This window comes from Scophthalmus maximus, chromosome 2, assembly GCF_022379125.1.
Source record: "Scophthalmus maximus strain ysfricsl-2021 chromosome 2, ASM2237912v1, whole genome shotgun sequence".
Classification (NCBI taxonomy): domain Eukaryota; kingdom Metazoa; phylum Chordata; class Actinopteri; order Pleuronectiformes; family Scophthalmidae; genus Scophthalmus; species Scophthalmus maximus.
Window position 1 is genome coordinate 208,407 of NC_061516.1, and position 22,997 is coordinate 231,403.

At 40.7% G+C, this 22,997-nt stretch overlaps 2 protein-coding genes across 4 annotated transcripts; both read left to right on the forward strand.

Moving 5' to 3' along the window:
- The first annotated feature begins 54 nt into the window (after nt 1–54).
- fcer1g (Fc epsilon receptor IgFc epsilon receptor Ig) lies at nt 55–5,498 on the forward strand. Its single transcript, XM_035625632.2, has 5 exons — nt 55–297; nt 3,337–3,428; nt 4,139–4,186; nt 5,263–5,286; nt 5,383–5,498. The coding sequence occupies exons 1-5, from the start codon at nt 228–230 to the stop codon at nt 5,434–5,436; spliced, it is 288 nt and encodes a 95-aa protein (XP_035481525.1). The 5' UTR covers nt 55–227; the 3' UTR covers nt 5,437–5,498.
- Nucleotides 5,499–6,890: 1,392 nt separating this feature from the next.
- On the forward strand, nt 6,891–22,950 carry nectin4a (nectin cell adhesion molecule 4a). 3 transcript variants are annotated; one of them, XM_035625627.2, is made up of 11 exons: nt 6,891–7,278; nt 11,801–11,995; nt 13,055–13,222; nt 14,101–14,379; nt 14,892–15,009; nt 18,144–18,298; nt 18,423–18,582; nt 18,913–18,988; nt 19,266–19,328; nt 20,469–20,654; nt 20,825–22,950. In XM_035625627.2, the coding sequence occupies exons 1-11, from the start codon at nt 7,224–7,226 to the stop codon at nt 21,209–21,211; spliced, it is 1,842 nt and encodes a 613-aa protein (XP_035481520.2). In that variant the 5' UTR covers nt 6,891–7,223; the 3' UTR covers nt 21,212–22,950. The 3 variants fall into 3 exon arrangements, with proteins under 3 accessions (XP_035481520.2, XP_035481521.2, XP_035481519.2); XM_035625626.2 differs by having other exon boundaries at nt 6,896–7,278; nt 20,469–20,678; XM_035625628.2 differs by lacking the exon at nt 20,469–20,654 and having other exon boundaries at nt 6,894–7,278.
- Nucleotides 22,951–22,997: the final 47 nt, after the last annotated feature.

Sequence of the window (22,997 nt, forward strand, 5' to 3'; positions counted from 1 at the left end):
TTCTTCTGGTTTGACGGGGGGAGTGGTCTGATGAGATCTGAGACAAATGGACTTCAGAGCTCAGACCACAACTTCCCCTCTTGTTGGTGAGGTATATGCAGTACTTAAGTCTTCACCAGAACGCTTAGAAGAAGGAAGAAAAAAAAAAAGAAGGGAGAAAAACACAATTAGTTCTGCTTGCTGCTTGTTGAAAGAGGTCCAGTACTCTCTGTTGAGCCTGTGGTACCATGGCTGTGTTGGACAGGACCCTGTTAATTGTGGCTATTCCTCTGTGGATGTGTTTCGGGAGAGCTGCCGGTGAGTTGAAAAACAAATTGGGTCGTGCTGCAAACTTAACATTTTCATCCTGCTGTGGTTTTATTGTCTGAAGAGCCCACAGTGGTCACTTAATTTATTCATAAGAACAACCTCACTTGTGAGAATACTTGAAATACAGACGGTATGACTAAAGAGGTCGTGCCGTCTTGTGGAGACGAGAGGGGCTGATATGAAAAACACTTTGCTGTTTAAAAACGCACGTAGACAAAATGGATTATTAAACTACAGCTGCATTTGAGGACTTTTATTCAGAACGGTGAAGTTTTCTGACATTTTGCCTCACTTTTGTCAGTATAGGCAGAGGAAATGTAGACACCACATCACAGTTCCTGGGAAAGGAGAAGCTGACCCTGCTGGCTCCTGTTAATATTGGCTTGGCCACTGACGTTGGTGTGAACAGCCACTTCTCTAACTGGCGCTTGTAGACAGTTGTGTCACAACCACACACACACACACGGATCAACATTTAGGGGAGTTTAATAGACTAGTCTCAGGGTCCTAGTCATTTTAGAGGCTTCCAGTTAGTTTATACTGGCTCTACTGGTTTATGTTTTCTGGCATATATTTGTTTATTCTATTAAAACAACAACAAAAAACAAATATGTAACATATATATATAACATGCAGCTTTATTGGGTTAAATTACAGTAAAACTGTGAAACCTTAAGAAAAACACAATAATTTATTTTTGCAACTTTTTATTCAATTCTTTACCCAAGTAGGGACATACAGTATCATTTATGATGGTTAATATTGTGGGTCTAAGAATATATTAAGAAGAGAAGGTGAAATTCGATTTAATAATGACAGAATATTACTTGGAAACTACTTTAGAGATTAATCGTGCAAAACGTTGAATGTTTCCTGCTTCAAATGTGGATGTGTTATTCTTCCTTCTTTCACCCTATTTTAAAACTAAATATTTTGGGGTTGTGAACTGACGAAAGAACATTTTTGTCGTTTTACAGGACACACCGAATGATTGACCCATTATTCTAGACAACTGGCAGATTTAAATCAAATCAAACTGGTTCATTCAATCTATAAGAGACTTTGGATCTGACATATTTCAGTTTTTATTCAAAACCACAACCGACCCTGGCCATTTTAGTAACTGTGGTCTACAGTGTATGGCAAAGTCACAGCTGTGTGTTTGTGTGCGTGTGTGTGTCTGTAGTCATGAGAAACAAATTAACTTATCAAAGAAGAAAAAGATTTGTGTGTTAGCTGTAAGCTTGAGATGCACTGTAAGTAAAGCATATTATCAGACTATTGGTTATTCAAGGCAGATCGCACACAGTTAGCAGTCTACTTTGAACCTGCGCTACATGTGAGAGCTGCAGAAACCAAAGGAGATGTTGATGCAGATATCACACACCACATCATCTCTCTGGCTCCCTGTACAGTTCAACAACACGCATTTCAAAGCTCAATTTAAAATGTTAGGCATTTTGCAACAACACTTTCAGCACATTCGGCTCATGATGGTTCAAAAGAATGGTTTGTCCTTTCAGACAAAATAATATAATCATTTTATTGCGTTCTGAAAAGGAGCCACTGTTTGGGAGTGGTATCCTCTATGTGGGAAACAATTATGTGATCGTGGCAGAAAAGTGAATCGTCTTCTTGAATTTCTGATGGAGGAGAAAGGAAGTGGGAAGGACGTGACCGTTTGGGGATTATATCATAGGATAGTTGTCATAATTCTTGTGTGAAAATAAACTATTTGTTTATTTAAATGCTACTGAATATTACACTGTTGGATCGAAAACTCGGATATCTTGAAATGATGTTGCCCAAAATATGTACAGAAAAATCTTGTGGCTTTTAAAATCAATTATTAGTTGTTATTTTCAAGTGAAACCATATGCACAACCCAAACACTGAGACCTTTCAGGAGAAGAGTTAGTGTTGCTCTTTTGTTGGTTGTGTTTATCGTAAGATGCATTGTTACTGCTGCCCTAATGTGACTCAAAGACATATTAATAAAATAAATAGCAGATTAATCTGTGATGGGTCAATTTCCAGCTTTTCTGTTTCTGAGTATCCCCCCCCCCCCCAGGAATGTATCACAGAGGGAGGCCAGCTGGAGAACTCTTATGTACGCAAAGCTTTTTTTGAATTGCCTCTTACAATAAATGCACATCTTTTTCCCAAATAAAGATGATGCCATCTCTTTTGTAACGTAATTTCTAGAAATTGGATTATCTGGCGTGATATTCATGTATAAAATTGACTGTTGTAGCAATGTCAACCTTTTCAAGGTCCTTTTTTAACCTGGGTGCAGACCTGGAGCGCTTATTTGGTTGTGTATACAGTTCAAGCTCCACATGCAAAATATAGTAAACATCATATATTCACTCTTATTGTGATCATAATGCAAATAATCTTCACTGAAATAATAATTAATTATCTCATGCGACCTAACACTAACCCACCCCTGTCTCACGGTTTCCTGCATCTCTGAATACGTTAAGATTTGAGTGACATTCATTTCTCAGCAAGAAGAAATAATATTTTTGAACAAAGTATGGTTTGATATTTCATCAGCTTAATTATACAAATTTTCATCTCTATTTTTACTGTATTTTTCAATCTACTCAGTTATTGTTTACATTGATTTAAATTTCTTCATTTCTCCCAACTAGTACATGTAACAGTTTGTATTGTGCACTGGAGATTTTTGAAATGGCAGCTGTTGCTGTTGCACAATCTGAAATAGGTGTCACTGCCGCTTCTTAAAAATATTGTTTTTTCAAATGACAAGGAAGTAGTGTCTTTGTCGCTGACACGGTGTGACATGGGTTCCCACCAAATATCTGTTGCTCTGCGTCTTGCCTTAAAGGCCCCAGAAGCAACAGATAAATGACATTGATGCAACAAATCAGGAGGAGTTTAAGTTGGAATACTCCTGATATGAAGTTTGATGGCTGTAACGGGGGATATCAACAGATGTAGAAGTGTTGTTATCATTTGTGGTTTTGCTCCTGACAAATTGTTCTCCCTTGTTTCCCTCAGCTGCTTTTGCAGAACCTCAGATCTGTTATCTGCTGGATGGAATCCTGTTTTTGTACGGCATCATCCTGACCGCTCTCTACTGCAGAATCAAGGTTTGTGTCGGTGTTACATAACTGTAAATATATATGCTTCAGCGTGTCATTTTAAAGGTCCTCAAAAAGGACCTATAGGCATAAGACAAATCGGACATTGTCAATGTGAAATAGGGTGTCGTCAGCAAAGGGAAAGGGACGCCAAAAGAAATTCTATATTCTGAATATAATACTAATTATACTAATTTAATGACATAGACTATATTTCTCAACTATTATTTTACCATGGTTGATGCAGCGGTAAAGGAGAATATATAGTTATTATTCTTCTTATTTTCATTTTTTAAAGATTATTTTTTGGGCTTTTACACCTTTAATTTGACAGGACAGCTAGGTGAAAAAGGGGAAGACATGCAGGAAATTGTCACAGGTCAGATTAGAACCCTGGACCGCTGCGTCGAGGCACAAACCTTGAAGTATATGTGTGCCTGCTCTATCCACTGAGGCACCCCGGCCACGAGAATATATAGTTTAATGTAAAATAATGGCAAAATTATAATTTTGCTCCCAAAATAAGACTCAAATGAGGTTTTGCTGTTCATTTCCACAATTACTGTAATTTTCTCCGATGCACTCCCATATCAGCAGCATTCTTACATTTTTTAAATCAAAATGTGATACAGATATAAATACAAATCCATTGTGACATTTAAGTAAATCTGATGTGTTGGGTCTTTCCATCGTCCCTAATTTGACACTGTCTTTTACAGATCAACAATGCTAAGGAGGCTGACACTGGCAAAGGAAATCCAAAGCCGGTATGAAATAACGCATTCAAACTAAATAGACATGACATATACTCTGTAGGCAAAACATAACCTCACTGGTCAGGTCAAACCTCAGCTGGAAAACAGTTACAGGCAATGAGAAGAAGAAAAATTGGCACGGGCCATACTTCATGTCCACATAGTTTTTTAGAAAACAAAACTTATCAGCAGCCCCACCGTGAAAGATCTTTGTGGTTCGTGAGACTCCCCTCTGAACGCGTAGTTGTCGTTTTGATGAGGAGCTGACATCCAGGACGGTACCTCATAAAGTATAAACATTACGTGTCAAAGTAGCTCTGAGTGATCTCAGTTTGGGCTTGGACACAAAAGAAGCAGGTGTTTACCAGTCAGGGAAGGCTTAGTAAAAAAAAATACAAACGGTGGCATTATTGGGAAATAGGTAAGTATCAGAAAACATCTGCCTCATCGGCCACACTTCTATTTTCATTTTCAAGTGTGGTTTTGTTTGTCTTTCAAGTGTCCCAAATTTAGAGTAGCGTTAATCTTTGGAATCCGTTCAGTTGCCAAAGTTTAACAACATGGATTGAAAATTGAAATAAGGAAAATATACATATACAGATATTGTTCACATTCATGCTCCGACTCCTAACTTGCAGTTTAATTTCCTATTACCAGCCGCAAACTGTGCACAGTCTAACCCCTCCCCCCCAACACATACACACACACACAAAAACACACACGCACACGCACACGCACACACACACACACAAACACACACACACACACACACACACACACATGCACACACACACACACACACACACACACACACACACACATACACACACAAAGACACACGCACACACACACACACACACACACACACACTCTCGCTCGACAGATCTAAGTTTGGGGCTCTCTGGCTTGCATCACTCCTCATGTTGCTGTTTCTTATTCTTCCTCTTACACTGTGCATACATACAGTACATGAGCACATGCATCCTGTTATAGCCAAGAGACACAGAGCTCAGTTTTAATGTGACTGTACTTGTTTTGGTGACAGTTATACTGTGTCTAATATTGTTCTTGTCCCTGTCCGCCAACAGATTGCTGAGGAGGGCATCTATACGGTGAGTTTCCGTACTGTGAGTGATGTGACAGCTGATTCTTTTAATGTTGCATCATAACAATAATTCATATTTTCTTCCTCTCTGCCTTCCTGTTAGGGTTTGACCCCTCACGCCCAGGACACATATGACACCATCGGCATGAAGAAGTGATGTGATGATGAGATAAAGTCCATCCTTTTTTTTGTTGTTGGGTTATTAAAATATTAAATACTTTCCTTTGCATTTTTAGAGAGAATGTGAAACTAGGTTGCAGTTTTCATTTCCCTTTTGCTGAATTAGAATCTGTAGGGAAGTTAAGTTAAGAAAGACGAGAGAGAAATGGAGAAGTAAACTGCCCAAGAAGGGCATTTCTCAGAACTGTTAACCCTGTTTAGATGATATGATATTTTTTGTTATATAGAAACATATATATACATATTTAATTTTTGAAAAAGTTTTTGTACATGTGTTATTGTGTTTGAATAAGAAAGACATGGATCCACTCTGCCTTCATTAGGTTGTATTCCAGCACAAAATGGGAAGAAAATGCGTTTTCTTTGATCTACAGAAATAGTTGTAAAAGGTTCATGGCCTTGGGAAAAGTGGCAGATTACAGATCATGTTAATCCTGTCCAGTAAAACCTTGGATGTCCTGAGCTGTATTTCCTGTACACCAGTAAAACCTTGGATGTCCTGAGCTGTATTTCCTGTACACCACAGGATGGCAGTGACGGTCCCTTTGGTGTGGTCCTATCCTGGTCACCTTCAGTGAACACAAACAGCAGGGAGACCTGACAGAAATCACACAGCCTGCTGTAGAACTTAAACTGTCTTTGTGCATGGACTCTCTGCCTGTATGAAGCTTGTGCATTGTTTTTCATGCACTTATCTGTCTGTCTCTCTGCACTGGTAAATAAGGACCTTGTCTCTCATGTGTAAACAAGGAGTGGCAAACCTTCAGCCACCAAGAAAAACAATATCTATGCAAATAATTTAAAGTGATAATTTTATGACCATTGTTTGACTATTATGAAGCTCATAACGATGTCAGATGCTATGTCAGTCATGTCTTTAATGCGTAAACCAATAAAGGGGGGAAAAAAAGACTGTGATCATTTGAAGGAAACCCATTAGGCAACACATCATACTGTATTGTGCGATGTACAACTCGTTTATGAGTTACTGTAGTTGTATGAGGTGACAGCTTGTCTGGAACACACTATGACATGTATTGATTCCATATCAGTATTTTCAGGAAATCAGCTCACCTGGCATTCATATTTGGGATGATCGTTTGTGTTTGTCCTACATGGGAGGGGGCACCTTCAGTCTTTTTGGCACCAGTGCCTCGCGCGTCATGCGGACGCAGTCTGCTGCTTTCACCTGCTCTCCTCCTCCGAGCAGTACAAGTAAAGGCGAGAAAATAACTGTCATGTTGCCTTAACCAAACCGGAAAGGTGACTTTTTTTGCGCAAGTGTGTGTGTGTGTGTGTGTGTGTGTTTAGGTGCGTGAGCTGGCGTGTGTGCGCGCGCGCAAATGTTTGTGGTTAGGTGTGTATGTTCTAGAGAGAGAGAGAGAGAGAAAGGGTGGCGCTGTTAGAGCAAACAGGTGTATCCACACAGGTAAAGCTGCACCTTCTTTTCCTTTTTTTTCACAAGGACAAATATCATGGCGCCTGATTGACAAAACCAGCACATAACCACATTGGAAGGATTTATAATTTCTGCGTATAAGGACTGCGTATATACAACCAGAGCCTCAGCGGGTTGCCCAGAACGGGACTTTGGAGAGGGTCTGGTGAAAAGGAAAAACACACCATCACACCTCGGATGATCCGAACTGCACCAGGCATGAGTCTGCCTCGGTGCAACACGCACTGACGTCTGTCGCATTGCGCGTCATTCACTGGACTGACCGTCTCAAAGTGTGCCGAGTTGAGGTTAACTGCCGTGGGAGAATGACATCTCCGCCGACCAGACTCTCCCTGTGTCTCTCTGTCCTCCGGATCTTTGGTAAGAAGGTTGTGTGTGGACAGGGACGGGGTCCAAGGTTTGGTCCATGCAGAAATCTCTAGTGTTCTTTTAAGACTCCATGCCCTGTCTTTATGTTGCCTGGTGTCCGATTATATTCTTTCTAGACTGTAGCCTGCCTGCACTAGTGATTCATGGGTATTTGTGACTATACAGCAGTTTGATATTCCTAATACTTACTGTCTACTAGGCCAACTCCTAACACCTCTACAATAGATGTGTGTGAGGTTTGGAGGAGAGCACTTCAGTGTAAATTAAGCAAAAATAGGAAATGAAAATGATCTGCATCCGTTGGTTTTCTTTTCTTTTTTTTTTTAAATGAATGTGGTTTCGATAGTGGCTCACCTAATGCATATTTAGCTGCTGAGTACTGAACATGCTGGGCACGTGGCCAGTATTTCTCAGCAAACAGTTTTAGCCAGAGCAGCGCTATTGAAGAAAACACCTGTGCTGCTGTCTGTTATTAACTGGAAAAACAGGTTTGCTGTTGATCAGTTTTTCCTCCTCCCGTCTGATTCAGAGGAAACGTGTGTGGACCCTCCTAGTGCGTTGCGCATGTGTGTGTTCGTGTGTGTGTGTGTGTGTATGGTCGTGCTGTAGGCCTATGCATGTCAGCATCAGGAAGTATGTGTCAAACTATTTCTTATTAGTTTGATTTAGTCCTGAATGCGTCCTCAAATACACAAATATTATAATATTATACACAATAATATATAAGAGTCTGGCATTAACCCCCCCCTCCCCCCTCCTTTCGATTACGCAGACATACAGGACATAAAGGCGGCGACTATAGGCGAAGTGTTATTCCAGTAATGCAGCACAGGCAGGCAGATTCCACTGCAGGCTTAAACTTCAGGCTGACAAACTCACACATGTTCTTTGGACAAAAAGGAAAAAAAAACAGACACACACACACCTTTCTCCAGAGAGCAGTCATCAGGACTGATGGTAAATGCATGAATCACATCCTAATCACTGACATCACAGAACTGATTCTCCCACATCAGGTATTAATCAGCACCTGTTCTCTCTCGGTCTCTCTCTTTCTCCCTCTCTCTCTCTCACACACACACACACACACATATACAATCACACTCACACTTAACCCCAAAAACTTGGAATGAAATTTGCCCATAGGAAGATTTAATAGTTTCCAGGGAAATCCGAGTACAGGACTGGTGTGACAGACAAATGTAATGCTCAGAGTTTCATGTCTTCTTTTCACCTGAAACAGTGATCTCTTAATCAACATCAAAATATCAAAAATTGTGGTGGCATGTTAGTGGAACCTCAGGAAACAACTTTGACAGAACATCTTTTTGAGATCAGTCACTCTGCAGGTGGCAATGACAAATTTTCAGCCTATCAATAACTTTTGGATGGATTGCCACGTCATTTGACATTCATGATCCCCGAAGGATGAACCCTAATGACTTGATCCCCTGACTTTTTCTCTAGTGCCACAATGAGGTTAACATGCAGAACAAAACAGCATTCACATCAGCATCAGCTTTACTTTGTGCTACTTAGCTAATGGTGGCATGCAAACACTGAATTAAGATTGCAAACATTAGCAATGCTCTCATTGTGAGCATATCTTAAAGTGTGACTGTGCCTAAGTGCAGCCTTATCTCCAATACTTAAAGTTATGACCAAGTACCTTTGAAACTATTGACAACCCCACCAGCCTTCTGTATACATTGTGTGTAAATTAGTGCCTATTAGCAAACTTTCTAAACAGCGTTCCGCCATTAGCATTTAGCTCAAATCTGTGCTCAAGTATACCCTCAAGCTTTTTTTTGGAACGATTGACATTAATACTTCCAACTGAAATGTGACATTTGGTACTGTATATTCATACTTTCTGATACATGCAAATTCTACACCTTAACAAGTCCAAACTAGATACGGATCATACAGTACAACAGTGAAAATGAAAATGTTGGCTTGTGTAAACAGATACGGTGAGTGACTGGTAAAAACCAGTTCAAACTATTTTCTGCAGCAGTGACTATATTGTTTGTTACAGCAAACAGCAGAGTTGTGATCATAGATTCATATTTACAAGGAGAAAAAAAGAATCCTAAAGAGGTCATTTTAGGGTCAACTGATTAAAAATGCCTTAGACACACATAAGCTGTCGTATTGTGAATTGATGTAGCCTCAGTGTTTTTGGACCAGCTCGTTTGCTGTAATTCAGTCTCCATGCAAGCGGTTTGAGACTAGAATGATCTAGTCTCAACAGGCTTATCACCATCCGTCTGAAAGTAAATCACTCACCAGCAACACTAGTCCAACACCATTGAGCACTAATATCACAATAAACTCTGATGATGAAACACCTGTGCAGGCTTCCAGGTCGCACTGGCACACATCACTTTTGTTTCCATTAGAGGAACTTTCACCAAAAATGTATCCACGTCTACTTCGTCACTGTGCCAAAAGAAAGTGTCCTGTGGAAAGAAGATTTTGACTATTACAATTTCATATTTAACTGTTAAATGCAGGTCGCAGGGATCCACATGTCATGACTGCGTTTGTGTGTGTGTGTGTGCGTGTGTGTGTGTGTGTGTGTATGTGTGTGTGTGTGTGGGGGGGGGGGGGGTTTGGATGGCGATACTATTATAAGATTGCTGGAGGACAGGAGAAGATAAGGTGACACTTTGTTGTCTACATCTGACAGACTGGCGAGTATTATCTGTACACAAACTGAGAGCAAATGGAAAACAAGAGATATCCATACAAGCATTGGGTTTGTGCTTTACATTGCTGTGGTTCAACAGTGTTACACACAAAACAATGCAAACCTCATAATATGTCCTATACGGCATGTTTTCCTTGGGACTCGTTGAACGTCTCGCCCCCCCCCCCCAGACGCTGAGTGAGTTTGCTTTTGAGCTTATCTCGGGCGACTTGTTAAGCGACATATCTTCTCTTGTCCTCAGCTCCTCCGATAGACGACTTGTTTTCTCTCTCCTCCCTCATGTCTGTCTGCACTGTGTGGACTCTTCACATCCCATTTGTCCTCCTTGTTGCCTTCAAGTCCAATCAAAGAAGTCATGAAGTTGTATTTCCACACAAACACTGCGCTCTATTTTCACCTGATTAATGATGAAAACAGGAAAAAAAAGCTTTCGGCAACAGTTGCACACACCAGCATAACTGCTGAAACTTTGGTCCACTTACAAAACATGGTTTTAAATGAACAGTTCAACATTTTTTGTTATTCGTTGATGATTGGACTCAAAAGATATAGCCCTGTTAGATGCTTTTCATAACCACATCCCTTATTGTATTTAACTTCAAGCATAGGTTATTCCAATGTAGCACTGTATTCATAAGGGGAGAGACAATGACAGCTTGTGTTATTGTACCAGTATTCTTGCTTTTTTTTGGAAACTCTTGCTAACCCCACTATTGATTCATGGTTGTAGCTGTATGAAAAGGGTTGTAGGGCCGTGGAAAGAAATAATCTCCCTGGCTGAGTTAACGTCTCTTCTAGAGTTAACTTTGGCTACATCCACATTACTATGTTTTTCTCTTAAATCACTGTTGTTACTTTTATGCCTGCCGTCCACACTGCTTCAGAGTTTTCGAGCGCCTAAAATTGCTCACCTTGTTTTAGTGGGAAACTCAGGGGCTGAATTGTACTATGGAAGGGCAAAAATTTGGAAGTTATGATGCAGTCGCACGCATTCACTTCCTGATTGATCTTATCAGTCAGGACACGACTACCAGCAGTGAAGGCAAAATGTTGTAAACACTTACTTTAAGCACTAGTTCCACCTTGTCTTCGCTCCAAGAAAGGAAATCCCTGCTCTTGCATTTCAAGATTGTTGTTTCTTGTTCATATTTTCTGTAACTAAGTAACCAACTGGAGAGTAGACATTCTGCTTCCTGTTTATACGCTCATGCTCAGGGTACATGAATGGTCATGTGATATGCATGTTCAGGTTATTTTAGAATGGATGGGGATTAATACTGATACGGAGCTAAAACATGTGTCTGGACAGTAGTATGGATGTAGCCTTTAATGACAAAGAAGCAATGAAGCATTGGATCAAAATTATATTAACTTCTTTTTAAAATAATTCTACCCAAAGTACCTAAATAAACATGTTTCTAGTGTGTACTTGAAGGGGTGGCAAAGATGAATTAGTGAGGCCAAAGCACATTCTTCAGTAGCAAGTGCACAAGCTTTGTGATATTGGATATTAGCACTTTGAGATTGCTTTTAGCAATGAAAAGTGCTGAAATTTATTATTATTATTATTATTATTATATTAGCAACTTCCTCGCAGCCTTTGACTTTCTGAGGTGGCTCGTGCCATTGCAATGGGAAATTACCTACAAGTTTAGGCTGTAGGTCATAGGTCACTGTTAAGCTTAGTGTCAGTGTGGTGCAGATTGAAACATTATCTATCATCCAAGCAATTATATGTACATGCTTGATTGCTGAGTAGATGGCTTTTACCTACCAACCTTTCTCCCCTTTCACCTCCAGCGATACAGGGGACGTTTGTGGAGCTCCCTCCAAAAGATTCCATCCGCTCCTTGGCAGAGGAGGAGACTGTCCTTCCCTGCCGCTACCAGCCAAGTGAGAGCAATGTGGTGGTGGTGCAGGTCACGTGGTATAAGGAGAAACCCGATGCCACCAAGGAACAGATCATCACCGCACACCACATGAATGGACAGACCGGTCAGTCAGCGCCGTTGGCTCGAGTGGCATTTCTGTCGGCATGATAATTCAATATTCAAATTTTTTAGTTCATCATACAAAGAATCTCAAGAGTTTGTCCAGATATGCCCAGATATTTTATATGACTTCTTTGAAGGCTGCATTTTAAAGTAGTAGTCTTCTTCTACTTCCTGAGCTGCCCACTTTGTTTGTGTCTGAAACAATCGATTAGAAAAGGATTCCGTCCTTACATTTGATGGAATAGCTGCATAAAATTGCTCCCATGCAGAATTTCTGATAAGGTCAGTAAGCAAAAAAAATTAAAGACCAAAACAATCCCCTTTGGGATGTCATACTTAACTTAGAAGAGGAAAGATTGCTTAACATGTTGTTGAACCCCCCGCAGAATTGTTCTGTTGACCCCGTTCTAAACTTGGCATGATTTTAAATGGGTTGCACTCAATTTTAGTTTTTTTGCCACCTTAAGTTATACACTGAGGGTCAACTTTACACAAACAACTAAATAAAGTTAGTTGATGCAAATACTTTGGCAAGTTTATAATTCCATTTAATACCTATTGTTCATTTAATTTAAAAACATACGTTAGTAATTTCAAGTTGTCGTTTTTACAGGACGAGCAAACTTTGTAGCGCCGTGACCAGGTGATTTGTCTTTTCTTCTGCTCGTAGAGGCTCACACCCATCTTTAAAAAAAAACAGTCGACTGAGACGCGCTGTGCCAAGACTCTGAACTTTGTACTGTATTGTAGGTCTCTTGTGATTTGTGTTGACTTTGTAATTGAAGCTTACAGCCATTGTGAGTGTGATGCATGTTGGATAAGACTGCGAGCTAAATGCCCAGAATGTAAATGTAATTTCAAGCACAAGTGCAGGCGTGTGCATGTAAGTGAAAGTGACAAAACAACCCTGAGGTTTGTTTGAAAATTATGGATTTGCTGGACTTATTATCAGTATTTTTTCGTGTCACATCCTTCCTCACACGCTTCTTTAACTCTGTCCCTCCTCATCTCTTTCTCTCTCTGTCTCCCTTTTGTATTCTCTGCCTGTGTCCATCTGCAGCATTCGGGACGTGGTCTCGACGCGTGCGCTTTAGAAGCAGTGAACCCACAGTGGACTCATCTCTGGTCATCATGAGCACAGAGGTCTCTGATGAGGGGGAGTATATCTGCCGCATCAGCACCTTCCCCTCTGGCAACTTCGACAGCGAGATGTCACTCATCGTATGGAGTGAGTCCCTCGCAAATGGCGCAGATGTACAGTAGAAATAGCTCTGCCAAGTTTTGTTACTGCAGCAGCAGGAGTGACATTATGTTGTACAGGGATGAAAACTGATTTAAGTGCAAATGCAGCAAAGGGAATTGCTAAATATGACTGCTTGTTGCACAACCTTATTCCCGTGTATTCCAAGACATGACGAGTTTTACATGACTAATAGTGCAGTGACACATAAAAACAACATACTTAGTCATGACCTTGTTTGTGAGTAGTTTTTCCACACATGAAGTCCACTCACTCCTTTTATGGCAAGAAGCACATCACAGGTAATTGAATGCGATTAATATCATCATTAATTCACAATATTGGTTTATAACATTCTCAATTTACTCAGAGTTACAGAGACATATTTTACTATATTTTCAACATTTTTGCTTTTTCATCTTGCTCCAAAAATATCATCCTTGATATGTTCTTAATTGGTTTATTATTCTAATTGAATCTCTTATTTAAACTACAAAAAGTTATAATCTGCTTCAAGTTATTATGAATGTAAGTGTAGTTTGATGACATTAGATTGACAGTACTGGCAACATACACAAATGATCTGACAAATGTCATCAGATTCTGATTCAAATGTTTCTTAATTGTGATTGGTGCATGGAAAAATTCCCTCTCTCCAAGTGAAAACCTGCCAAATTGAAACTGGTGGGGGAGAAATCACAGTCAAAAATCATAAATATGAAGAAAATGTTTATGTTTACCTGGGACCCATAGCTCATACTCAGAAGCTGATTGAGAGAATATGTGTACAGGACCTTAAGTCTCTTTGTGTGTTGAATTATCCTCATCCTCACCCTGACCAAACACTGCAACCAACCTCCCTCCAGCCATTCCGATCTCCTCCCTGGACCCGGTGATTCTGGTGGAGGGACAGTCCTACCGACAGGCCGCCTCCTGCCGCTCAATAGCCCGCCCACCTCCCCGCCTCTCCTGGGACACCGACCTGAACGGCCAGTCCATCAACCGCTCTTCCGACAACGGGGCGGTCTCTACGTACTACTCCCTGCATCCGCTGAGGAGCATGAATGGCAAGAAGCTGGACTGTCTGGTGTGGCATCCGACTTCACTAACCACCCGCAGGCTCAGCAACCACCTGGTGGTGTACTGTGAGTATTCGTCAGAATTGCACAGTAGGTTGTGTTACACCAAAAAGAAAAACATCATGCACCATGCAACCAGCTTACAGCTAACAGCTTAATTTCCTGTTTGTATCACTGTGAGCATCACTTCAAAATAGAAAGAGACTCCTTAAGTACTAGATAATTTTCAAACTTAACACTCTTCTCTGTATTTCTCATTTTGACTTATACCTACCAATACATACAAGTAAAATGAACTTTTCATTGTTAATTTCTTTTATTTTTCTTAAAACCTAATGTACGATCATTCTAGGCTTTGCATTATTATTATGGGAACTATGCCTTTGTCACCATGCTGATGGTTTCTTGGAAAAGTGTTGCATTCATTGTAAGTTGGCCTTCCTTATCACTGCATCAGCCTTTGCTACATTCAATCCTGCTGTTTTCTTCCACGCCATAGACAACGCCTCCCTTTTTCCCCCCCGCTGGGTGCCTTCGATTGAACAAAGCTTAAAGTGAATCTTTGTTCTTCCTTGCAGTCCCGCCACATGTAGAGGTGTCTGGCTACAATGGAGACTGGTCCATCGGTCTGGAGAATGCTGCCCTGAGGTGCACAAGTGGAGGAAACCCCAAACCACAGAGTTTCACCTGGATCAGGTGCAGTAGGAGCCGCCTCCCTCTCTGGCTGTCTGGTACTCGTGTGACTAACCGTCTGATGTGTCTGGTCACTGTTAATTTTCTCATAACCTCTGCAGTGATCATGCCAATTATTTTTGCTTTGATTTCACCAGCGATGTGTCTTCAATTGGATGATCAGTGAGGTTACATTGTACTGTAACAAATTACAAAAACTTATTTTTCTCTCATTCTTATGCGATTACTCCCATGTCGAAGAAGCATGTAATTCATAACAATAATAATAATAATAATAATAATAATAATAATAATAATAATAATAACAATAATAATAATAATAATAATAATAATAATAATAGTAATAGTAATAATAATACATTTCATTTATAGAGCACTTTTCATTGCTAAAAGCAATCTCAAATAATGACATGTACTTAAGATTCTCACTATCACCTCAGGCTAATGAACTAATAAACTCAATTTAGATTGACAGCTTTGCCAGTTTCATATCAAGTCATTTTGGCATGTTTTGGTTGCCACTTTCAAAAAGCACTTAAATTATGAGACTAAGTCACTAGAATGATTGTGAAACTGACTTAACTGATAAATTGATGGACAAGGTTATATCCTATGCTTCTCTTATGCTTCACTGAATTCCACGAAAAGACAGAAACCAACAAGATCGTCTCGTCTGTGGGTTTCAGCCACATGACTAGTCTTTACCACTAAAGATTTAAGTCTATTTAAATGGCTCATGAACGTACAGTACATCACACCATTGTATTGTTTACAAAAACAGTTGGACACTGTAGTGTTAAGCAAATATCAAGCCCCCAAGCATTAATAGTATATTGTTTGGGGACTAGTTTCAGCTGCAGATTAATACACTTGTAGTACACTAGTACAACACCATAGTAATTATTTACGGTGGCTGGACAGTGTGTGTCGAACTGACTTTTTGGATGCAAACACACAGTACTTTATTCACTGTTTGTGTGGGTTGTTAACTTTTACGATGAGAAAAGTTCAGACTATTACCGTACATTCTTTGAATGTGATGTAAAACTTTGTTAATTACTGGTGTACGTCCGGAGGACGCTTTTTATTTTCATTAACAGTCTCCCACATCTTACTTAATAATTACCATCACTTAACAGTATTACACTTATCGACCGTTGGTGTCAGTGACGCGCAAACTAAATTGCGGAGGAGAAGAAGACTGCATGCAAGTAAACAATGAATGTACCGTTTAAAATACACAAAACATGGCGTTGGGCAGGTTTATTGAGGCAGAAAATACAACTCATGCTTACAATACCACAAGCTAGTAGGCTCTTTGAGCAAAGTATTCAGTATTAGTTACTTTCTTGGTCACTGTACACTTACTACTACTGAAATAACTTTTTACAGTGTAGTGGGGGAGGATCTCCACCCTTTCCACATGACTGAACCAAACAAGCCCTGGCATTGTCAACTCCTGATCCTGCTGCCTTAGTGGAAACTGACAGATTCAGGTGTTGCGTGTGTCATTTAAAAGGCGGCACATTGCTGCCCGACTTTAAACTCCGACAAGGGTTTCATACACACACACACACACACACACACACACAGATGCCCGACTCCTTCTTCTTGAGTCACCTGCTGTCATCTTTAGGACACGTTCCTCTGCACTTTAATATTTTGTCAGGGTGTGGCCTTTGAGTTTGACGTGGAAAGTGACAGGAAGGGGAATTGCTCTCATGGAGTTATGAGTAGTGACAGTTTGGCCCCCAAGGGAAAAAGTTCCTAGCACACAGATGGGATACGTGTGAAATAGGTGAAATGTTTGGTCAGGTTTCCTCTCATTCGATCTGTTCATTCTGCATCTGTGATGCATGCACTGGTCGTTAGTCACAGGAACGCACCTTGGGAAAGAAATGAGTGAGCCTCACCAGACGACTGCTATACATGGGCATGTATACACACACACACATACACACACACACACACACAACCAAGTCGGCACCCAAAACTTTGGTTACAGTCAACCTCTCCTTACTCACGCCTGCATTACACACAAGCACACACGCACGCACGCACGCACACAACGGCAGTGGGAAAACCTGTTGGATTTGTCATTAAAAGGCGGCGGGTGAAGAAATATCTGGTGTCACAGTGTCGTGTTGCAGCTTGTGCCAAAAGCAGACGGATTAGACAGTTTCACACGAAGGAGGGAGGAAGAGGGGGATGAGCAGCCTGAAATAAGTAGAGAGTGAAATAGTGTGTGTGTGTGTGTTGGGGCGGGGGTGACGACAAAAATCAGGAACACGATGCAGAATGTGTGTATTTGTGTGTGATTTTATCGCGGGGATGTATCTATTGGTGTCTGTGAAAACAGACAGTTCCTCTTTCCTGCTCGTGATAGCAGCTCACTGTACTGTATGTGTTACCCTGTACTGTGCACTATGCACCATATGGAGGTCGGTGTAAGCATTGTGAACAGAAACTCAGGTTTGTTTCAGAGCCTGTTTCCATAATTGTGGAAACACAGCAGGTGTTCCTGAGAAAACACAAAAGAGATTGTTGGTTTTATTGTCGATTTCGATGTCTCTCTCCCTGATCGGGCTAAATATGCAACAATTGGTGATAACATATACAGTCATACGCAACATGTCTGAACAACAAAATGCACCACCTACAGAAAATTCAACTTCATTGTTGTTTTTCTCCTTCATTTTGTTGAAGGGAGGTCATTGTGTCTTTTGGGATTGCATATTATCTCTCCACTATCTTGCCTCATATCACTCAGCATCTTTACAGAAAGCAAAAGTTACATGTATCAAAACATGTAGTGACAGAGACAGCTCTTAATATGACATTCAATTCTCAAAATATAATTGTTTTGTGCATTGTTTTTTTTGTGTATGTGTGGATGTTATGTGAAAATTATGCCATGGAGTCATCATGATTTAGTTGCCTTAATTCTTTAAGTAAATGCATTGTATTGATCTCCAATGCTTCTGGTTTCTTTAAAGTGTAATCTGACGACGTTGAGAACATTTTTATCAACAAGGAACTTTAGGATTAGCAGTGTAACACAGATAAAGTAGAAGATCCATGTTTTGATCTAAATTTACCGTCATGTAACATTGTCTTGCACTTTGCTGTGTTTGCAGAATCGGTAGAGAGTTGCCCGAAGGCGTGATCCCCCATCCTAATGGAACACTCATTTTCGGGCGACCCCTAAGCTTGTCTGACATGGGCACCTACCAGTGTGTGGCAAAGAATGAAGTGGGAGTGGGGAAGGCTGAGGTGGAAATCGCTGTGGCAGGTACAGTAGATGACAGCACTTGTCAACACGACAGGCCGAGACTCGTCATGATAATATATTATACTTAGTAAGATGTTCTTACTGTGAGAGGAGATGCATTCACCCATGTAATCCTGCCTTACAGAAGCTCGCGGGGAGCCGGATATGCCTGAAAACATGCTGATGCTCATCGTGGGGGGTGTGGCCGGCGGGCTGCTGATGTTGATGCTCATCATCGTCATCACGGTCACGTGCCGCCACAAAAGCAAGAACAGAAAACTGGAGAGGGAGCTGAGGGAGAAGAAGTATGTGGATATAATGTTTAACTGAGATGAGATGAAACTGAAATAAATCTGCGTATAGGGCAGAGCAAATCAGGGCTACTCAGCATAATACAACTGTTAGAGAACCCAAAAGTGTTAAATTCAGTTGATGACTGTTTGTGTGAGATGCACAAATAACAGCAGAGAGAAGGAAATAAGTGAAAGAAATTTCACAAAAATGAAAATAAAAACCAATTAAATGCAGTATGAGGTACACTCAATCAAAAATACACACAATCCACAGTGAAACTCGGTTTGATTTCTTTATACATTTGAATATCTTTTTCCTCTTTTCTCTCCTGTATCTCACAGGGAAGAAATTTGCACTCTCTCCAGACAAGCCTCTTTCAGGAGAATGAACTCCATCAGCACAGATACCAGAGGAGCGGTAATATTACTGAATAATTCTGCAGCATCATCTTGTGTTTTCTCATATTTCGTCATGACCTGATTTGGGCTGATGTGTCACAGTCATTTATTCAGAGTTTCTCTTTCGAAATGTGTCGCTATGATGAATACCTTATACTGTGCTCTGTCACCACGGGTGTCTGCTAGTTGTGGCTGCCAAGGAACAGAGTGAGGGGGACGTTTTGAAAGGGCATGATATGTTTTGCATTATCTTGAGTCCCACAGCTGATCTTTCCCTCTGTTTCTTTTATCCGCAGACAGAGGAAAACATCCCGCTGAGGGTGGAGGGAACCCTAAGGACCAGCCTGTCTTCCCTCGGGGTCAGTCTACATATGTATCTTACTCTGCATGGGCCAGGGCCAAGGCCAAGGCCTCGCACTGAGGCTGTACTGTTGACATGTCAGACGACAAAGTTCTGAGCTTCAACATTTGAAATCTAAATCCAGTGCATCTCAGAGATTGATAATGACAATATCATTATATTGCTGACAACCTCTGGACTTTATTCATTCTGCTTCTTCGCGGATCTTTTAATCCAATAGTGCTAACGTTAATCTATGGTGTCGTGTGTTGTCATAGTGTTCTGAATCATAGTGTTCTGCACGAGGTGATTCCCATTCACTGTTTTAGTCTCATATGCTCACAACAATTGTTTAACTCTTACATCCACATTCAAACACTTGCACAAACATGTTGAATTTTAATTGCTCTTATTTTAATGTTGTTTTTACCAGGAATGTAGACTCAGAATAATGCTTCATGGGTTCATCAATATTTTTTCTCTGAAGTGTCCTCAAATTAACTTTGTGTTATGTACTTTTGTATTTAAGCATAAGAAAGTTTAAGCTTCACTTAAACCCATATTAATATTTATTAATTAATTCTTTAAAAATATATATATTTCAACTGGATTTACAGCAGTTATTTTACGTAAAATTGTATATTTTTTAATCAAACTCAATAAATCTGCCATTGATGACAGAGATGATATTTGCACCCTTAGCCGAGAGCTTAGCGGAGCACTAAAACTAACCCTAAGCCTACCTATGCTATTTCACACTTACACGCTTTTTTAAAAACTGAAAGTACAAGCCAGGTATAACAAGTGCTGTATGATTGTGGGAGTGACCTGTAGTGTAAAGTGGTTGTTAAAACAAGAAAACACACTAGTCCATTTACCGAATAAGAGGTGCTCGTAGGACATCCAGGTAAAATGCTCCCACTTGATTCTAGTCTTAATGCTAAGCTCACTATTTCCTGTCTGTTAGATTTATGTTAAACACACACACAAGAGTGTTATCCATCTTCCCATCTAACTCTCAGCAAAAAAGAGAGCAATTTAGTGTATTTTCCAAGATGATGCGTAAGGGTGCAAAAGAAGGATACATTACAATGAGACCACCTAATCACTTCAACGCTATGTCTGTGAACACTGATAGCGTCCTTGTGTGCACTGACAGGAGCAGGCACACTACCGCGACAGTCGATCTACTATCTCAGGTGGGCGGGGGGGAGGAGGAGGAGGAGGAGGAGGAGGGGGAGCGTTTGACTACTTGGGCAGACCCGTCCTGCACAACAACACACGGAGGGGCAGGGACAGGCTTCTGGACAGAGACGAAGAGAACCGGCTCAGAGTGGAGACATATGTGAGAAACAGCACTATATCTTTGGTAAGGTAGTGTGCGTGTATTTCCGGGCATGCTGTAGCCTGATTTCACCAAATTGTGGAATGTATCTCACGCAGCCTATTAACCTCTGCATACTTTGCTGATGATGATGCAGTAGCTGAGCGCGTCTGCTCTTTGTGTCGTTGCAGCAGGAAACTCGTTTCCACCCTCCTCTTACGCCAACAGCATTCCCCATGGTGCAGTCCACTGAGATTGTGAGACAGCTCAACGGCAGTAACGTTATCCCGACTGACGGGGGTTCGCGGCCAGGAAGCGTCAGCAGACATCACCAGCACCCTCCTCGGAGCTGCAGCTACCCGCCAGATGATGAGGACGAGGTGGATGAAGGTTTGGGGGGTCCTGCCAGCCAGGAGCATCCCGACGACCAAGACAGCGAGACCAACAGTTCCCAGGTCTCCGAGGTTCACAGTGCCCACTATCAGCTAACTAATGGCACGTTGAGACCCAAACCCCGACCGAGCCCCGCTGTGATCAGTCCCCATGCCTCCCTGATCCACAAGGCTCAGATTGTTTAGCATGCTGCTGGAAAAATAACACATGAGACTGCAGAGCTAACAAGCTGAGGATACACAAGCAACGGTTGGTCATCACCCAGAAAACCAGTTTATGTTCAATTATGAAAAACCTGCACATTGACTATGATGCAGCATCTTCTCTATTGTGAGGGATAAGGGTGCAATAGAACAAAGTCCTTAATGGAAAAATCTACACCAAAGCATCTACTATATTTTTCTGGATTTTCCAATATCTGCCGGATGTTTGTTGATCTGCAGTGTGTCATTTGTTCCCCCACATAACTGGTACAACGGCACGGTCTTAATATTTCCAGTTAAATGGACTGCATTTACAGTGTCTCGACCTCTTTAGTGCCACAGGTCACATTCACCTATATTTATAAAACTCTTGTGCTGCATGTTCAGACACACACCTATGGTACATGCGGGGGCAATTTCCGGTTCAGTAATGAGTCTTGCCCAAGGACATTTTGACAGGGAGGAGTGGAGGAGCCAAGGGTTAAACCACCGACCCTCCGGTCAGTGGCCCCGCTGTACCTCCTGAGCCACAGCTGTTCCTCTAAATGGGAAATCCATAAATGCAGGAGAATGCTGTGGGTTTGTTTGTACATCAGACAATTAAATTGTAACACTGAATGTGGATTTTTGCTTTTAGTGGTATTCAGTACCTGTGCCTGTGTTAAGTTCCCTTACTTAAGGATTGGATCCAACCCATGGGGTTGTAACTCTCTCTTGCCACTACTGCAACATGCATACTTGTGCCATAATGTATTACTGTCCATGTGCCTTCGCCTTCAGCAGGGACACAGTTTGGATCAGGAAAAGACGTCACACTACAGAGACATTAATGTGTCTTATACATCTATAAATCTGCACAAAAGTGCAACATTTTTTCTTAATTCTAACCTTTTCGAAATATTTTGTTGTATGAAACTTATTTCAAGGACAATCTTTAACAATACACATTCAATTTATATATTAACGCATTTAATACATGCATATCTATCCTCTAGTTCCACACACATACACATAAAGTAGATACATAAGCAATCTACCCTGCTGCTGTGTTGCAAGGGTAAAAGCCAAAATACTTTTTTACATTCACACAAAGTAAATTGAACATATATTGCATATATGTGATGTATGCACACACATACTGTACAAAGGGGATGAAAGCTGGAAAACCTGTGAAATATTTGTAAAATACATTGTAATTTTTTTTACATGTTGCTGAATAGCTTGAAATGACTACTTTTATGATGTGGACTAACTAAAGGACCCAAGAGATAATGTAAGTCATCTCGACTGTGGACATACTGTACAGTATCTGTGCTTTGCAAAGTTTCCCTTGGCTGCTGGAGGTTTTCAACATCCAAGACAGGATGATGTTTCTCCAAGAGGAATTTGACATGAACTGTTACAAATTTTTAATAATGTAAAACCAAGCCTGTGTTGTACTACTTTTATAAGTGTGTAAGTGTGTGTGTGTGTGTGTGTGTGTGTGTGTGTGTGTGTGTGTATGTGTGAGTTTGTGAATTCTGAATATTATGTTGTGGGTTTCTGTTACAGCCCTGATATGGGAGGCAATGTGCCGAAAGGGAAAATATCAAATAAAACAAATCACTTTTGTTTGTTTTTTGTTTTTTTAAGCAACAATTAAGTTTTACTATGAGCTTTGTAAGTATTGTGTTATGTTATCTTCTGTAAATTAAATTTTCTCCAGGGAAAATATAATATGAGTTTAAAATGGTGGGTTGTATGGGTTGTAAGTGTGCCAGACCAGTTT